General features: G+C 36.1%; 1 protein-coding gene across 2 annotated transcripts in view; it reads right to left on the minus strand.

The window, feature by feature from the left end:
* Positions 1-12,078, minus strand: part of SRBD1 (S1 RNA binding domain 1) — a 198,326-nt gene that overhangs the window by 86,536 nt on the left and 99,712 nt on the right. For both annotated transcript variants that reach the window (XM_044263633.1, XM_044263632.1), the window contains exon 15: positions 4,276-4,367. In XM_044263633.1, coding sequence (XP_044119568.1) covers positions 4,276-4,367 — 92 coding nt within the window. The remainder of the gene's footprint in view (positions 1-4,275; positions 4,368-12,078) is intronic.

Consider the following 12,078-nt stretch of genomic DNA (forward strand, 5'->3'; position numbering starts at 1 on the left):
TCAGCAATTCCAAATAAGAATTTTTTCATTATAAAACTTATTAAAATGTTGTTTCAATAAATGATCTTGATCCCCTAATTAATGATTTCATTTTTGAACAAGAAGCAGACTAATCTATTGGCCAGATAAAAATATTCCTTATCTTAATTGTAGTGTCAGTGGCTGTGGTAACCTGATTAGTTTAAGCTTTTCAAAATTCACAGATGAATTCAAGAATTCACCTAAAAAGGGTGACTATTATTTTATGTCAAGTTCATTTAAGTGAATAAAATACCCTTCTTTTCTCTAAGGATGTAAAAGTTTTTCTTCCATCTATATAGTCTTTACTTCCTCCTAGTGGCTTTCGCAACTACCGCCACATCTGTCTTCAACAGTGTTAAGTCTCCTCACATGATAGGTGACCCTTGACTGTCCACCAGGTCCAGGGTACCAAAAAGCTGACTGTAAGTGCTTTGCCTAAATGTGACGTTTATCAACTGTGGGCTTCATTATATGGTGATCTGGCTCATTTCTTGTGGACCTCTGATCTTTTCATTAGTTTCATTAGGTATTTTCTCTTGTGCAGGTCAGTATTCCCCTATCTCCTGCATGGAAGATTCAGTCTTAAGATCTCTACATCAGCATGTAAATAATTATTTAATCTGTCTTTTTTTTAGCAGATATCCCCATTATTATGTATAACCTGTGTCCTCCAGCAGAGAGACTTTCTGTTTAACCCTCTCCAGAGGAAAAAATCTCCGGTCTTCTACAAAGATGAAAGAAGGAGAGTCACTCAACTGTGTGGAACAGGAAATCTAACAATTTTGGTTTTTTTAATTGATGTGAAATTCACATAACATAAAATTAACTATTTCCAAGTGTACAATTCAGTGGCATTTATTATACTTATACTGTTGTACACACCACCACTTCTACCAAGTTCCAAAACAGTTTTAGTGCCCCAGAAGAAAACCTTGTACCCATTAAAGTAGTCCCATCTTCATTTTCCCCTGCTTTCTGCATCTATAGGTTAGGCTTATTCTAGACATTTCATATAAATGTGGCCTTTTGTGTTTGGCTTCTTTCACTTAGCATGTTTTCAATGTTCACCCACCTTATGGCACACGTCAGTACTCATTCTTTGTTATGACTAAAAATAATACCTCGTTGTATGGATATACCACCTTTTGTTTATCCACCCTTCCAGTGATGGACATTTGGGTTGTTTCCAGCTTTTGGCTATGTGAATAGTGCTGCTATGAGCACTGCATACACCTATTTGTTTGAGTCCTTGTTTTCAACTCTTTGGAGTATATACTGAGGAGTGGAATTGCTGGGTTAAATGGTATTCTGTGTTTAATTGTGTCCAACTGCTTTCTACATAGAACTTTCAATCAATCCTCTCACTTAGGCCTACCTGCAGCCCTCCCAAGATAATTCTAAAGGTAACTTGGTGCATGCATTTCCCAAACCTATAAGGGTTCCATGATCATTTCAGATTAGTTCTTGGTTTTCTACAATGCTGTCTTAGTATTCAACTTTCTTAAGTTGGCCACATCACTTATTATTCAGCCATTTGCTTTCCCATTTCAAAACGATTATTGCTGTTCTTTCCTCTCCCCTCCTTGTCCTAATAAGTTTGTGCCTTCTTTCCATCACGCTACTGTCACTTTTACGGGAGCTTAGAAAGGTACGTAAAGGAATACTCAATCTTCTATTTTAAATCAGAAATCCATAATAAACATTTTAATATCATCTACCTACTATTCTATCCAATTTAAATGCCTCTCCAGTATAATGAACTTATTATGGGGGACTGTAAGAATATATAAGGATAACCTCTGCTCTCAGTAAGCTGAAAAACTGGTCAAGAAGATACAGTAATATGAAGGTCATCTTCTTATATATGTTTAACACTGCATGAATGTTAAGGTTCTGTTATATTCTGCTATAGTAAACTTATGGAGGGCTGAAAAGGAAAACCCACACCCATAGGTAGGACAGGTCTCATATGAATTATAAAGTCATCCCTGCCATCAATCACTAGAAATGAAGAATTGAGGAAGAAATGAACTCTAGAAAACCTAGCATGGAAACTCTGAGCTTCTTTCAATAATTGCTTCCAGGATCAGTTCTTGAAGGCTCAAAATGTCTATGTGGATGTTTTGAGTTGACAGGGATCAACATAGTCATTGCCAGGTGAAAGCAAGCTGAGACATAGCAGGAGGGCATACCTGCAGTGAATCCCAACTTGAAGACACAAACAGACTTTGGAATCTGAGTAATTTGGGCCATATAATAATTCTTCTTTTTATTATCGCCTATTTTCAGACAGTCTTGTTGGAATGTTACAATCTTGTCTCACCTGTAACACCGTTGACAGTTATGCACCCACATAGGCCAGTGGTGAAGAGGAAACAGTAGCCCCCTTAGCAGTGGGAGGTCTGAGAGACTGCCACTCCCTAGACAATATTTCTTTCAAATGTTCTTTTGGAAGATTCCCTTTCAGTGCCAACTTGAGGGGTTCTGAATTGAATTTTAATTTATTTTTTGACAGAGAGAGAGTGGGGGAGGGGCAGAGGGAGAGGAAGAGAGAGAATCTTAAACAGGCTCCACACTCAGTATGGACCCCAACGTGGGGCTTAATCTCCGAACCCTGAGATCATGACCTGAGCCAAAAATCAAGAGTTGGACACAACTGACTGAGCTACCCAGGCACCCTTGAATTTTATCTTTTAAAAATTTAAAAAAGTATCCTTTTATTATACAAGTACACAAGTATTATATATGCACTTATTGATTATGTGGACACTTTAAGCCTTGGTTTATAAGAATAAAACAAAATAATCCTGGTAATGCATTTGTTTACACAATGTTTCACCTATATTAAGTGCTTTAAAAGATTAGTATTAGCAGCTCCCACTATGATTGCTGTATCTCCTCCTCCTACTATTATTGCTATTGTTATTATAAAGTCAGTACCAAAAGAGCGCGGGCAAGGAGGCAGAGACCACACTGTGCTGTTGTGATAGGAAAAAGCTTCACAGAAGGACCAAGATTTTGAGCTGGGATCTGAGTTTGAGAAGATGATCATTTTAGACAGAGGATATCATGGAACAAAAATCAATTCGACAATTGAAGGGAAACTACAAGCTCTTTTGAATGTAAGAAATAGGTTTTTAGCCTCAGACTAATGCAAAAATTTTCAAATATGTTATCTCCAAGTATAGATTTCAAGAATAGTCAATGAAACCTGATAAGAATATTTAAGGAATATTTTACTTTTTTAAAGATTTTACTTATTTGAGAGAGAGAAAGTGCATAAGAACACAAGAGGGGGTAAGGGAAAGAGGGAGAAGCAGACTCCCTACTGAGCAGGAAGCCCAATGTGGGGCTCTATCTCCAGACTCCAGGATCATGACCAAAGCCAAAGGCAGATGCTTAATCAATTGAGCCACCCAGACGCCCCTTAAGGAAAAATTTTAAATGAAGAAGTCCCTTCTAAAAATGTAGTCTAAATATCCCACTATCACAGAGAGAGATGCTCAGATTTAATAATTTGATTTTAATACAAATTACTTTCACTAGATGTATGAAAGTATCTCAATTTCTTCACACACAACATTTTAACTATTCCACAAAACAGAAACCAAAGTAACTTAATACAACTAAAATCAAAGCAGGCTGTTTTAAACATTAATGACTGCTCCATTAGCAAGATAAGAGAAACTGATCATTTGAAAAATAGCAAGAAGCTGTGCGTGTTTATATATATTTAGGTTAATATATTATTTGTCAATAAAAAGCTGTAATAAATATTTTGTAGTAGTAATAAGAGATTTGGAGTATTTTATTAATTTTATTATAACACTTAAGCACCTAATTTTACTAAAGATGTTTTGGACTAATTTTTTATTATACCTTTTTTTTTTTTAAGATTTTATTTATTTGACAGAGAGAGAAGGAACATAAGCAGGGGGAGTGGTAGAAGGAGAAGCAGGCTCTCCACTGAGCAGGGAATATAATCGAGGCTCCATCCAGGCACGCCGGGATCATGACCTAAGCCAAAGGCAGACGCTTAACGACTGAGCCACCCAGGCGCCCCTTACTATACTCTTTAAAAACAGTATTCTTCCTCTTCTTTTCCATAATTTCAACTACTATTCCAATCAACCATTTTCTTTCTAACATGCTAATTTTTATGCATATATTTTCTAAATTTTCTTGCTTGCTAAAAATAAAAGTCCTTCAAAATATCAAAACCACACACCTTTGTGATGGCCCACAGTTTCTTACCTGCACTTCTCAAATTAGGGTCCAGCCCTGGCATCTCTTTGTTAGCTTCAGGGCTGACACTGTAGATTGACGCCCCTGCTTCACTGACGATACTGAGAAGAAACAAAAGGGGAAATATGATTTTCCAAACTTTCTCCCTGTCAAAGAAAATTAATGAATAAGACTGGGCATTATAAGAAAGAGAACTGCAGTGAAAAGTGCTTTCTTTATATTTCAGTGGTAGCTGTAGCATATAATTTTTCATAAAGTGATCAAGTAAGGTTTGTGTTCTTCACAGAGGAAATACACAGGTTTAAATCCATAACAAATTGAGTTGTTTCCTGTCAGTAGTAAGGACACAGTTTATAGATGAACACAATGGACCCTTTCCCCTAATGCAAACTTTGAATTTCCAGAATATACTGAGATTCTCTTCTGCTCATAATCTGTTACTAATACTTATGACCCCCAACTGAATTAATCATTCTAAAGTATCATGGAGAACACATACATGTGAGTGGATATGTGCACATGTGGATATATAAAAAATCACTGCCATGATTATTACTCAATTATAATGAACAACCACAAATGTGGATAGGAAAGGGATCAGACAGGATATTATCCCACTTCTTTTCAGGAGGGCCTGAAATCATCCTTTTAGTAAACTTGAATCCTTTCACTCTAGGCAGGTATTAAACCGTTATTTAATCAAAACATAACACACATAATCCTCTTCTTCGGCTCCAAATACTTTTCAAACCACGGTGGGAACACTCTTTTACAGTGGACAAGTATACAGTGGTTGACATAACTACTTCACTCCTTCAACATTTTTTTTTAATTTTAAATTTTTTATTTTTTATAAACATATATTTTTATCCCCAGGGGTACAGGTCTGTGAATCGCCAGGTTTACACACTTCACAGCACTCACCAAAGCACATACCCTCCCCAATGTCCATAACCCCACCCCCCTTCTCCCAACCCCCCGCCCCCCAGCAACCCTCAGTTTGTTTTATGAGATTAAGAGTCACTTATGGTTTGTTTCCCTCCCAATCCCATCTTGTTTCATTTATTCTTCTCCTACCCCCTTAAGCCCCCATGTTGCATCACCACTTCCTCATATCAGGGAGATTACATGATAGTTGTCTTTCTCCGCTTGACTTATTTCACTAAGCATGATACGCTCTAGTTGGTATATATACACAATGGAATACTATGCAGCCATCAAAAGAAATGAAATCTTGCCATTTCCTTCAACATTTTTAAATTACAGGTATTCTTTTTCTCAGATTTTATTTATTTCTTAGAGAAAGAGACACGTGCGAGCACATAAGTGGGGGGAGGGGCAGAGAGCAAGGGAGAAGCAGACTCCCCACTGAGCGGGGAGCCAGACACAGGGCTTGATCCCAGGACCCTGAGATCACGGCTTGAGCCGAAGTCAGACACTGAACCAACTAAGCCACCGAGGTGCCCCTAAGTTGGAGGTATTCTTTATGACATAATATGCAAAGGAACATTATCTACCCGAAGATACCTGTGGCTTTACCACGAGACCAGCCAGGTGTCAAGACTCAAAAGCAGAAACATGTTTGTGCTTTTTAATCCACTTTTAGAAATGTCTTCCTTTCTCTGTTTCTCAATATTTACTTTAATTGTGAGACAAGTTTAGTGGGTAACTTTTAACATATTGCCTCACTGTAACAGCTGAACACTGATAAGAAAAGTGTGAAAATAGTTAGTTTGCTACCCATATTTGAAGAATTCTTGACTGAACTTTGACAACAATTATAAGCCATCAAACTTCAGAAGATTATTTTGGGGAATATGAAGATTTATAGCTATTTTTTGCAACCAAGTCTACTGTCCTAAATTTCCTAATAGGAAAAATGAACACTCTGTAATTGTTTACCATCATCAAACAAAAAGAGGTAACTGAGTGCATATTACACACAAAGTACAAAATCAACCACTTTATAGACTTTATCTCATTTAATCCTTTTATGGTGATTTTTTTAACAGATAAGTAATATGCCCAAGGTCACTTGGCTGGTAAACTACTACAGTTGAATTTGAACCCTAATCTGCTTTAAACCTAAGTCACACTCTTAACCAGCACACACAAACAACTTCTGAATAGCTTTAAACCTCTCATTAAAATGAAAACCCATACTGTTGTGCTAAACAATAAGTGTAATAACACCTTTTTACAGAAAAACCATCTTCTTCCTTTCTTATGTGTCTAAGGTAGAATCTAAAGCACCTAGAAGGCCAAATATATTCTACAGTTTCAGATATATACTTTAAAATTAAAAGGTAATTGTGCTTTTTCTCCAAAATAAGATATAGATTCTGCTTAACTTCTACTATGTAATGATGAAGGAGAAAACGTAATGTCAAATAAAGCTTGAAGTGAAGAAAACTCTTGATGTGGCATAACAGGATGTTAAAACCAACACTCTAGAAGGGATTTTTCAGTTCCATTATAGTGGCAGTTTCTAACCAGAGGCCCATGATCTTCTGGGTAGGGAAAAATAGGATTAACTAAAACTGCATACAAAATACAGTGTCTATGCATTTTTTTCTAGGAAACGGAATTATAGTTTTCAGTGATTACTTAAAACCCATAACCCCTCAAAAAGTTAGGAAGCACCATCACAGGGTAAGAATATTCAGTCATTGGTCATGGAAAACTGGTTTCAAACACAAATCAACAGTCAGTTTAACAAAGTTTTTTTCTTGAAAAAACCTAGAGTATCCATGAAGTACAGGCTGGACTGATTATTAAGGGAAAGAATATTTTTAAAAATTTCACCACAGATTTATTTTCTATCATTTCAAGAAGGCTTCAAAATTGCCACTGTTAAGTAAAGGGTAATGAAGTGGTAAATAAAAACTGCAGTTAACTGTGGCTTTTGGCAGTTTGGTACCTGAGAATTTGCTGGGTGATTCACTGTCTCTTGGAAGTTATAATTCTCAATAGACTGAGGGAAACTGCTGCAAAGAAAAACACTCAGATAATAAATATTCCTCCAAATACCACACTGCCACTTCTTTTAAACAGAGGAATACAAAACAGATGTGACACACTGCACTGAAATATTTTAGATTAACGTTAATATTAAATCAATACAAAACGTAGTAAATTTCATATGCTTTAGTTATTAGATAGCATGGGTCCAATAAACAGGTCACTTCTAAGCGTAGAACAGAATGCTCCAATAATCCAAATGAACAAAAAACCCTCAACACTGATTTCTTCAATATACAACATATAAGGACCTAAGAAGTTTATGTGGCAAGAACTAAATGAAACAAATCAAGCTGGGAGTGGTGATGATTTTTTCCAGGAGAAGTTGCAAAGAATAAGTGTTTATAATGCTCCTACCCCCATTTTGTTCATTCCCATTTGGATGTCAAAGATAGACACTCAAAAAATATGTTTTCTAAGCTACTTTCTGTTTATTGCAAGTTCCCCATTAAACTATGGAAAAGTATTCCAATTATCTCTAATATATTTTGAGAAAAGCAAAAATGAACTTCACATAAAATTCAGACAGCTCACGATTTAATAAATATTACATTCCACAAAATTAATTTCTCTCAGGTGTAAAGAAACTGGGTGCATAATCTTAGCAATTTGATTAATTTATTTATCTTTGCCATAAACCAGACAAGATTCTGAGCAGAATTTATTATTTGGGGGGAATTTAACTGACATAGTTGTAAATGAACTGAAGTTTCAATATTATTACAGTGCTCTGAAGCCCCTTCAAATTGCTAGTGCACACAAATACTTAAATATATACATACAGTATCTCAAGTGTTAAAAATATGTAAGTAAATTTCAGAAGCTACTACCAGACTTACATTTTACTTAATATATATGTTAATGTGCTAATAGTATATAATTGAATATGTATTTCTAAAAACACTTAATCAAATTCAGCACGATTTTAGGGTCTTTTTTTAATTAAAAAAAAAAAAATACAAACCACAAAGTCAAAACTAAAAAGTAAGTGAAATGCCCAGTATATGGATGCATATACTTTTAAATTCATTTTTAAAAATTTTAATAAAAACTCTACATTAAAAATCTAAATTGTTATATCTCAAGTTAAATTCAATGACATTACATAAGCTGATCATTTATCAATATAATTTTATTTTTTGAAAAGATATGTTTAAATTACAGAATTTGTAAGTGTCTTCTGCCAAAACAGACTGTATGTTGATGAATCTTTTAAAACCCAATTTGTTGGGGCACCTGGGTGGCTCAATGGGTTAAGCCTCTGCCTTTGGCTCAGGTCATGATCTCAGGGTCCTGGGATCAAACCCACATCAGGCTCTCTGCTGAGCAGGGAGCCTGCTTTCCCCCTCTCTCTGCCTGCCTCTCTGCCTACTTGTGACCTCTCTCTCTGTCAAATAAATAAATAAAATCTTTTTTAAAAAGTAAAAAAAGTAAAACCCAGTTTGCAAGTAGTTTTCTTATAGGGACTATTTGTTCTGACAATAAAGAGAATGGCAATTTTTCTTTTTTTTTTGAGAATGGCAATTTCTTTTACCAAATTGAGATGGGGTCGGGTGGGGACTCTTTTCATGAGACAGGAAAACCAGCCATTTGTTTTTTTAAGTTATTAGGCTAATAGTTTTCACATTCATTTACAAAGTTCCATGATGTCTCCTCTCTTCTCCCCATTTCCCAAATACAAAAGTAGCTTTGGTGTTTTCTCTTATTTTAAAATAAATCACATGCTTCCTTATGTTAACAGGAGAAATTCAATTCAAAGGTAATCTATTTAAATGAAAATGCAGGTTTTTATTAAGATATCAAAATCAGCCAAGATAGAGTGCTTAAATCAATAAAAACTGATGTGTTCTTGGGGTGCCTGGGTGGCTCAGTGGGTTAAGCCTCTGCCTTCAGCTCAGGTCATGATCTCAGGGTCCTGGGATGGAGCCCCACATCCAGCTTTCTGCTCAGCGGGGAGTCTGCTCCCCCCACCCTGCCTACTTGTGATCTCTGTCAAATAAATAAAATCTTTAAAAAAACAAAAACAAAAACTAATGTGTTCTTCTTTTCAAAAGTACATTAGAATTCTTCAAAATTTACTATTACATAACAAGCTTTCTTTACTTCCTTCTGCCCACCAAAAAACATGCACTAAATTGCCACATTAAATGCACAATTAATTTCACTAAAGTTTTTAAAAACAATTTATCTAAAAACCATTCTTCCAAATTTTCAGACTGAGAAACATTCATACGAAGAGAGTAATGCCTTGAGCTAAGTTTCCCAACAAGTAACAGAAAGTGCTAAAACAGCCAACAGAGACCTTGATTCTATGCTTTGCACAAGAGATAACACATTCTGAAGTATGAAAGGATGGCTGTTGTACTTTCGGGGGGTAGGAGACAAAGCCAAAACCAAACCACCATAAAAAAAAGGGGGTCTAGGATTTAATGTTTAAAGGATAAAGCTTATTTCTAAGAAAATATCAAAACAATTTTAGGTTCTAGAATTTAGTGATGAATTGCCATTTCAAGGAGTCTCAAATGAACAGTAACTGCTTTAAAAACAGTAGTTGCTTTAAAAACCAGGGTAACCTGGTGATAAGGAAGCAAAGAAACAAGGAAAATCATTTGCTGTTAAAGACGTTTAAACTACAGAATTCTTTCAGATGGTAGCTTGAAAATATAGATCAAGTTACAAAAACATGCATTCTTTCTGAATCAGCTATTACATTTTTAAGAATTCATACTAAAGAGATCTTAAAATACACAAAAAAATGAAAAAGTGCTAGTCAAGCTTTTACTGAAAGAAACTGAAAATCAAAACACCTATCTTAAAGGGTTCATTAAATGAAAACCTATACTGTCGCTAAAAATTGGTTACAAAATACTAGGTGAAAAAAACTGGTTATATGACTATGATATGAAAACAACTCTGATATTTTAAAATATAGATCTATATAAAAAGAAGAAAAGAGAAGACTTATGTATATAATGTTAATAGTATTTAAATATGAGTTATTCCTTTAACTCTAGATTTTTTGGCAATAGCCATGTAGTATTTGTAAACAGAAAAAGTTTTTTTTTTTTTTTTTTTTTTAGATTTTATTTATCTATTGGCAGAGAGAGATCACAAGTAGGCATAGAGGCAGTCAGAGAGAGAGAGCAGGAAGCAGGCTCCCCGCCGAGCAGAGAGCCCGATGCGGGACTCGATCCCAGAACCCTGAGATCATGACCCGAGCCGAAGGCAGCGGCTTAACCCACTGAGCCACCCAGGTGCCCCTAAACAGAAAAAGTTTAGAAATTAAGTCTAAAATAACAATTGTTAATTGCCCAGGAAATCTGATATCACATAATGCCCAACATTTTCTTTTATTCTACCAAACTGTCTTGTATAGTAATTAAAGTTATTTTGAACTTAATCTGGGTAAACATGTCACTTGTTAGTAAAAATTTCCGAACATGGCTTCTAGATCTCAAACAATAACATTTTATGATATTACTAGAACATAAAAGGTGTCCAAGCAGAAAAGTCAAGAGTAAGGTCTCAGTTTGTACATACAGCCCAGATAAGAAACAAATGTATGATAAAAAATTTTGTAAGAAATTACATACTATATATCCTTAAGTTTTACTCAGTCCCTGGCCTCTGAACCCACCACCTAAGTTATCCTTCATGATCACCAAGGAAAAATCAATTCACTACCTGCAACATACAAGATGTGAGGTGACACAGCAGTATGCTAGGAAAGTGGTGTATGTGGATAAAACACTAAAAACAAAGTATGGTGAAGGAGAAAGAGAGAAGGCATACAAGCTCAAAATTTCAATGCGGCCAAGTTTATCTTTAGCTATGTAACACTAGCACCATCTGGTGGAAGACCAGTTAGAAAGAATTCAATTACCAGTTTAAAAAGAAAGAAAGAAACAAGAATTCTAAACCTTCTTTCAAAAGATGAGCATTTTTCAAAGAGAATAAGCCTAGCAATAGTACAGTAATCATACAGAGGACCATAATAAGCCTGGGGGAATTTAAAATGTTTCCCAAAGGTGTATGTACTCCCAGATGCACCTCTTACTCTATCTTAGCCACAGAGCAAGATTTCAACAGTACAGAATTCCCTCGGCTACCTTTCCTTCCACATCAGATGAAAAGAATACTTTCTGGCCACAAAGGGAACCCAAAAAAGGTAGACCCAAATTAGTGACTATGCAGCAGAACTTTAATTTGGAGTTTAAGGTTCCACAGAGCACCAGCTGCCTATCTGTCCATGCTAGAAATACACCAAGAGTATTCACGAGGACTCTGATTCTGCTCTTCAGCATCAGCCGTTTATGTGCACAGTGATGCCGAGCCTCTACAGTGAACCACAGTGTGGCAAAACAGTACACTGAAATCACTGTTACTGCTGGCCCTGGGCCATCCAACAACAGAGAAGACAAAAATCACTGGTATCTTCAAACGCTGTTATAGGGAAAGCAAATCAACACACTGAGAGACAAAGAGGATGGAGAGCTTGACTCCTATCTGGAGGTTGGGTCCCTCCACTGAGGTAGAAGCTATTTCTAACCAAGAATGGCACCAGCAGAAATGACCGCTACTTTACACAGTAAGCATCCCTTTTAGTTTCTCTTTCTCTTCCCTTCACCTGCTTTCCTTTTAAAAAATCCCTCCTTTATTCCCCCCACCCCCAACCATCTACATTTGTGACCAATAAGAAGTTGTTGCAAGTACTGCATGGTGCCACTGAGGGAGCTCAAGAAAAAGCTGCCACAGGAGCAACCAATCAAAAGGCTGGGAGCCCGCGTGGTG

The sequence above is a fragment of the Neovison vison genome, chromosome 8 (genome assembly GCF_020171115.1).
Source record: "Neovison vison isolate M4711 chromosome 8, ASM_NN_V1, whole genome shotgun sequence".
Lineage (NCBI taxonomy): Eukaryota > Metazoa > Chordata > Mammalia > Carnivora > Mustelidae > Neogale > Neogale vison.